The 8043-nt window shown below is 33.5% G+C and overlaps 1 protein-coding gene across 1 annotated transcript; it reads left to right on the forward strand.

The window, feature by feature from the left end:
• Positions 1-4918: 4918 nt before the first annotated feature.
• Positions 4919-8043, forward strand: LOC120209750. The gene is made up of 6 exons (XM_039208673.1): positions 4919-4996; positions 5959-6088; positions 6926-7019; positions 7557-7637; positions 7735-7962; positions 8025-8043. The coding sequence occupies exons 1-5, from the start codon at positions 4963-4965 to the stop codon at positions 7870-7872; spliced, it is 477 nt and encodes a 158-aa protein (XP_039064604.1). The 5' UTR covers positions 4919-4962; the 3' UTR covers positions 7873-7962; positions 8025-8043.

Here is an 8043-nt window from a genome sequence, read left to right on the forward strand (position 1 = left end):
TGTCTACAATCAGACTGGTGTTGAAAATTGTAGCTACAGAGAATTTACATCTTGAGCAGTTAGATGTAAAGACAGCTTTCCTTCATGGTGATTTGGAGGAAGAAATCTATATGAGGCAGCCAGAAGGCTTCATAGAGGCATACAAGAAAAACCTGGTATGCAGGTTGAAGAAGAGCTTGTATGGTTTAAAACAAGCTCCTAGACAGTGGTACAAGAAGTTCGATAGTTTCATGAGTAGCAGTGATTTTACCAGATGCCAAGCAGATCATTGTTGCTACATCAAGAGGTTCGACAATAGCTTCATTATTTTATTGTTGTACGTTGATGACATGCTCGTTGCAGGCTCAGACATGCAAGAGATTATAAACTTGAAGCAAAAATTGTCAAAGCAGTTTGCTATGAAGGATCTGGGCGCTGCAAAGCAGATTCTTGGGATGAGGATCAAGAGAGACACAAAGTCAGGGACTTTGATATTATCACAGGCTGAGTACATCAACAAAGTAATCTCTAGGTTCAACATGCAAGATGCTAAACCAGTAAGTAAACCTTTAGGTGTTCATTTCAGACTCTCCAAAGAACAATCACCAAAGACGGAGGAAGAACGTGCATACATGGTGAAGGTGTCGTACGCCTCAGTGATTGGAAGTCTGATGCATGCCATGGTTTGTACCAGACCAGATATTGCTCAAGCAGTGGGAGCTGTTAGCAGGTACATGAATAATCCGGGCAAGGTACACTGGGAAGCAGTCAAATGGATCCTCAGATATCTGCGGGGTACCACAAACAAAGCACTTTGTTTCAAAGGTGGAGATATGATACTGACAGGCTATATAGATGTTGACTTAGCTGGAAATGTTGACATCAGAAGGAGCACTACAGGGTATGTCTATACTCTAGGAGGAACCGCAGTGAGTTGGGTTTCTCAACTACAGAAGATAGTTGCTCTCTCCACAACTGAAGCAGAATATGTCGCTGTTACGGAAGCTAGCAAAGAGATGGTTTGGCTCCAAAGTTTCTTGGAAGAGTTAGGCAAGAAACAAGAAAACAATGTATTGTATTGCGACAGTCAAAGTGCTATACATCTAGTAAAGAATCCGTCTTTTCATTCCAGGACAAAGCACATACAATTGCGATATCATTTTATCCGGTCTCTTCTGGAAGATAAGATTTTGAAACTTGAAAAGATTAGTGGAGCTCAAAATCCAGCAGATATGTTGACAAAGACGGTGACTACAGACAAACTGAAGTTGTGTTCAACTTCAGTTGGCATGCTAGAGTAACAAGACTATAAAAGCTGTTGCATTGATCGAGGTGTGAAGACAGATTAAAATCAGTCTTAAAGTGGGAGATTGTTGAAAGTATTAAAATAGTTTTCAAGTTTGGTAACCAACTTTGAAAAAATGGTTTTCAAAGTTTGGTAAATGTTTCTTTGAAAATGGTTTTCAAAGTTTGGTAAATGTTTCTTTGAAAAATAGTTTTTCAAAGTTTGATAGATGTTTGTTGAAAAATGATAATGGGATAATCACAATTAATCCCTAGGTTTTAGGGTATTTACAAGATTAAGTCCTTAAGTTTCAACTATAAATACCCTAGATCATTTAGCTTCAAAATCATCCCAAAAATCATTTCTTTCTCCCAATACTAGAGAGTTTTCTTGTGAGTAGTGAGTGTTTTGTAAACACCTGTAAAATTTATCTCTTAGTAAAAGATCTGCAGCAGTCCGGAGACGTAAGCACAATTAGCTGAACTCCGTTATCAATTTCGGGTATTATTTTTCCGCTTTTATTTTGCATTCTCACTAATCTTATTATAGGGAAATTACTTGTACTTGGTTTATTTCCCAACACATGGGAACACCGAGTTCATGACGTCTCTCCTAATCTTGAACTTGCTTTGGGGCCCGAGACGTCATGCCTTTACCAGAACAAACAACCTAATAAGCATGGTTTTCAGAACCGGACCGGTTAGCGAACCGGCCATTCTACCAGTTCACTGGTTCAATCGGTCGAACCGGTCCGACCGGTCGGAAGAACCTGACGATGTCATAATTATTTAAAAAATTAAATAAAAATACCAAAAATATTTAATAAAAAATAATTTTTTATATCACAAGTTATATTCAAAGCAAGTCATAACATATATAAATTAAAAACCATAAAATCAAGTGAAACAAAATGATTCAAATTAACTACAACATAACATTTAAGGTAAAACATATTAAATAATAAATATAATTATATAACTATAATTAAAAAAATAAATTTAGGGATAAAAAAATTATAACAAAATGATATTCTTTGGTTTAATTTTTTAAAAAAAAAACAATCCCACATGGCTAAGAAACATAGAAGAGCATCCCAAAAGTCTAAAGAGTAAAAATATGAGAACAAAATAATCCCACATTGCTAAGAAATATAGAAGAGCATCACAACTAACTTCTATAAATAATAGAGATAATTTGGCATTCAAAATCATGGAGCCTTTGGTGAGCATTAAGTGAACTATTCTTTCACTTCAATTAAGCTTGAATTTTAGGTTTCAATTGAGCTTCTAAATTTTTTTTTAGTTCAAGCCTTTTTGAGTTCAAATTTCAATATTATATTTTGAGTTCGAGTTGAACTTGATAATTTTTAACTTGTGAGTTTGAGTGGAGTTGAGCTTACTTTTAAAGTTTTCAAGTTCGAGTCGAGCTCAGCAATACTCGAGTTCGACTTGGCTCGTTTAACAAACGACGTTTGGTTTAATTTTTTAAAAAAACAAACAAAATTTCCGGTTTTTTCCGGTTTTCAGCCGGTCCGGTTCGAACGGTTCAACGATTCTGGCTGGTTCACTAATAGCGATTCAACCAATTTAGATTGAACCGAACTAGGTAACGGTTTCCGGTTGAACCGGCTGGTCCGATCCGATTTTCAAAACAATGATAATAAGGTAACCAAAAGCAAGAGGAGGAGGATGTATCTACCCCCCTCTCCCTCTGCCTCTCCCTTTCCCTTTCTTTCCCTAGATGTTTTCTGTTCCTCTTTGCAAACCAATGCTTTGATCAGTTGGTTTTCTTTTTCCTAGATGTTTTCTGTTCCTCTTTGCTCACTGAATTTCCTCATTAGTGTTGAAGACTGCCTACCCTTTCGCCCCCTTTGCACCATGGCATGATAACGGCTCAACTCAATTTGCTTTTAAGGTATATTACATGTTTAGTACCTAAATCACCAGTTTTGGTTCATAGTACATAAACTTTCAATTTTTTTTCAAAACCATACCTAAAATTTAATTTTGGTTTCGTTTTAAAACTGCACCATTAAAACTTTAGTTTTTTATCATTTTAATGCCCCGTTCAAAATTTAATATTAAGTTTTAAAAATATTAAAAGTTAGGTACTAAAACAGATCAAATCAGATAGTTTATATATTAAAACGGATCAAAATTGATAATTTAGATACTAAATGTATTAAGTTTTTAACAACAAGGTATTAAAATAAAATAAAAATTAAATTTTAGGTAAGATTTTTTTAAAAAATTAAAAGTTTAAGTATTAAAACGAATTAAAATTGTTAGTTTAGATATTAAGTTCGTAGTTTACCCTTACTTTTATAAGAAAAATAGGGTCAGTGTGTATTGTGTAGTATTTTGATGTTCTAAATAGAATTGAATTTTGTAAACGATTTAATCAGTTCTTTAATTTGAGACATTTTACAAAGTGATAAAACAATGGTAAATAAATCAAATTATCTAGTTAGAGTTGTAAATGAGACGAGCCAATTTGTAATCTATTCAAGATAAACTCAGTCAAAGTTTGAGAAATATTCGACTCGACTTGAATTCTTAACGAGCCGAAACGAACTACTTGATACTCGACTTGAAAAGCTTGCGAGCAATTTGAAAATGTAATATATTAAGATTTTATTTTTTTTTAAAAAATAAATATTAATAATATTAACATTTATGTGTTGATTTTTTCTAAAATACAGTATAAGATTTTCATGTATTTAAGGTTTATGTTCTTGTTTGATTTTGAGGCTTCAATCGAGTTAAGTTGATTTTTTTTCATTTCGTGATTTTTTGAGCTTTAATTCATGGTTTCGAGTTCGAATCGAGCTTGAAAATTTTTGGCTCACGAGTTTTCAATCCGAATCAAATTCTATTTTAAAGTTTTCGAGTCGAATCGACTCAGCAATACTCGAACCAAACTCAACTCTTTTATAGCCCTATATTTGGTACATTATTTTGTTACACAATTATAATTATATCGACAAATATTTTTTTACCAAATAAGATATTTGACTATACTTTATCACCGATAATTAAAAAACAAATGTCATGAGTCTTTGTGCGAGCATCAAAACAACAGAAAACATATCAAAAGTCATAAAGATTGTGCTACAAGAACAAAAAAAAATATGTGTCATAAAAGTAAAAAAAATACGTGTCGTAAGGATAGAGAATCTTATTTAAAATTAAAATGAAAAAAATTAAGAAAAAAAATAAAAACATAAAAAAATAGATAGAAATAATTTAAAAAATCTAGGTAAAACTTAGAGGTTGTTTGTTTACTTTAGAATGATTAAGCGCTGGATGAATTAAATGTTGAATGATTCAGAGACTCTGAATGATTTGGCTCTGAATGTGACATGCTATTTGATAATTGGCTCTGAATGATTCAAAATGTATTTCTGTGCTGAATCATTCAGTACTGTTTTATTGAATCATTCAGAGGTGCGAAACAAACGCGATTAAGAGGCAAACAAACAACCCCTTAATCTAAGTATAAAAAAAATAATTTAAAAATGCTGACGTGGCTAAGATATTTCCACGTAATCTATTCTGGAAAAATCCTCACAAAATCTTTCTGTAGAGGAAGGGCTTATTCGTAAATAAGAAACCAAAGAGACTTTATAATCCATTCACTGCCAAAAAAAAAAAAAAATCTTGCTAACTTCCCTTTGCTTTCTCTCAACTACAGCTCTCATGGCGTATTGTTTGGCTCCCGTTTCCATCTCAGGTTTTTCAATTTTAACAACCTCTTTTTATTTTAATTTCTGGGTGTAGTTATCATGTAAACTTAATCATTTGATATATTGATTGTTTCCGTCTATTTTTTAATCATTTTATTTGAATATTCTGATTTCTGCCTGGAGAAATAGTTTAGTTATCGATATTGGTTCTTTATCCGTATTTGGAGAATCAAATCTGCTCCGCGTGTTTGAATGTGTTGGACACTGATGCTTTAGAAAAATTTATGAGTTCAGGTAACAATAACATAGCCTTTTGCAAGTAACTAATTAAGTTGAGTTCGTCGGATGAAGTTCGACGTTGCTAATTTCTATGCCAAAGGTTCAACAAAAAAATTGTAAATACTTAAGGAAAGGAAAGATTAGAAATAGATATGGTTTAAGTTTGATATTTGATTCAATGTGTTTATTTTATTTTGTTTATGGCATTATGTTATTAAGGTTTGAAAGAACATGAAGGATAAAAAAAAGACTTTATGTAGATGTGCTTCAAATTTGTTTCGTGATTCAGCATGTTTATTTTTAGTTTGTTCTAGTGATTAAAGCTTGAAAGAAAATGCTCGTATTGTATTTCTTGTCGGTAAGGATAGCAATGTACTTCTTGTGTCACATTCTTTGTTATTTTGATTGGAAATGCAAATTTTAAGAATAGAAATTTTTTTCTTTTTTCTTGTACTTTTCGATTGGAGTTCCGATGGTTTTCCTTTATATCAAATTCTTATAGTTTTTGGTTCAAAATTGACAAAAAGAAGAAGATTCTAGGACTCAAGTGCCATAAACTATGGGAAAAAACAACCATATGCCTAACATCCTAAAATGAATTCATTGGTTTCTTTGTCGTACTGACTGATCTTGGGGTATGTGATGGGTTGCTATTAACATATGAAAATAATAGTTTTTTTGATGAGTTCTTGCTTCATGCTCACTATTATTCCTTTCTTGGTTTACATAGGCGGTTCTCATCTCAAGGCAGGTGAAGTTTGGTTCCCCAAGTCCAGCACCTTTGGGAAAAGACCAAGTCTGGCAGCTCGAAGGAAACAAATTCCATTGAAACACCAGTTTTCAGTTTCTGCACAGTATCGGTATGTCTTTCTGGATTTCAGTCCATTTGAAATATGCTTAGATGCAAATTCATGTTTCTCAAGCCAAACCTATGATTCTGAATTATTGGTACTCAAGCCACATATCTTTAATGGTTTTGTGTTAGAACTAGATTGAGCACATGCTGTGTTTTAGGATGACACACATGCCAAATCCCTTGTCATACTAAGCCTCCTTGATACGGATTTGCTAAACCATAAATCTGCGAAATAGAATCCCCCTGGAAGTTTCACAATTTTGAGACAAATATAGGGAAAACAAATCTGAAATTTGATTGTCAAAAACATTAAAATATAAGTCACAATATCAATATCCAAGAGTCTCAGGTTCAGTAAATCCTGTCAGTAGAGTTTCTTTGGTTTCATTGTTGATTTTCATTGTGAAGAGTGATGTGAATAGAAACATTTCCAGCAAAAAATATCTTATCAGACCCTTGTTACTACTAATAGTTAGTGATGTTTAAAGCTGTTGATAAGATGATTTCTCTGTAATAAATTCTCTTTGATGCTGAACAACCTTACCCTACTCTCCCCATGCTCAACACTAAAAGGATTTAAAGCATAGAGCCATCTGAATTCCTCTTTGTTTTTCACTTTCCATGTGTTTTTCTTTCTTTCTCCTGAGCTCTTAAGCTGATTCTTTGCTCATAACAAGAAGGGAAAAAAGGAAAAGCTGATTATTTATTGCTTTGGATGTTGTGTTATGCTTAGATTTATTTCGAGTAGGATTTTGCGAATTGCATATGTTGTTCCTGCCCCATCCATTAGTAATGCTTCTAATTTCTTCTCATCATTTGTTGTTAACCCCGATACATGCAGTGGTGACAGCAGGGGTGGAGGAAGTGATTTCGTTGCTGGTTTTCTTCTAGGAGGTGCCATATTTGGAACTTTGGGATATATTTTCGCACCACAGGTGATTAATAGCTGCTTTCAGTTTCTAAATTTCCAGAAAATATATCTAATTAATGACCTGAAGTCGACTGAAAGTTCCCTTGTAGTAGTGCATTTGTGTTCTTGTTGAAAGAGTTAACTATCATGTTCTATTATTATTTAAAGGTAATCTTAGAAAAATCAACTTAGTTCATCTGCTTTTAACTAAATCATATTATAGTACTGTTTCATGCTTTCTTGTCTTATCATAGAGCTTTAATTGCATTACTACTACTATGTTACCCGGACTTGGATGCGATGTTGTATACAGGTAACGTCAGAATTAATATATTCAGTTTTTAGAAAGTCCTCACATGTATTTTGAGAACTTTTGCAAGTTTGTATACTATATCTATGTTCGGATACAAGCCAAATATGGATGCTTAAAAATAAAAATGAAGAGTCGAAGCCATATATCTGCTGTTCTTTCTGTTCGGTGAACCGTCGCCTTTTTTGCTTTCTTTATTTGAAATCATCGTCATCAGGTTAAATCCTCCTCTCGTTTATTGTTTTGATTCAGATTAGAAGATCCCTGCTAAACGAAGATGAATACGGATTCCGTAAGGCAAAGCGACCGATATACTATGAAGAAGGTTTAGAGGTAATTAGGCTCTACTTCTATTCGCTATTATGTTCTTCAGTGTTTCCCTACACTCTTTATATTAAATTCGAAACCTTTCTTATTTTATCAAAAGCAGAAAACCAGGGAGACCCTGAATGAAAAAATCAGCCAACTCAACGTGGCCATCGACAATGTGTCCTCGCGATTGCGAGGCAGGAATAACACACCTACTGTTCCAGCAGAGGCCGACCCCGAAGTAGAAGCTACCATGTGAGGGTCTCATGTTTGTTACTGCCGAGTCATTATGGTCGAGTTTCAGTGATTGAAGCAGGTAGGTTCTACCATTAGTTGTTTGAAAAATTCATATGGAACTATGCAGATCTGATACTATATTTTAATTTTGTTGCTTATTGAAACAATTAGTGTAATTAGAGCTTGTGGCAAA

The sequence above is a fragment of the Hibiscus syriacus genome, unplaced genomic scaffold (genome assembly GCF_006381635.1).
Source record: "Hibiscus syriacus cultivar Baekdansim isolate YM2019G1 unplaced genomic scaffold, ASM638163v2 tig00020118_pilon, whole genome shotgun sequence".
Taxonomy (NCBI): domain Eukaryota; kingdom Viridiplantae; phylum Streptophyta; class Magnoliopsida; order Malvales; family Malvaceae; genus Hibiscus; species Hibiscus syriacus.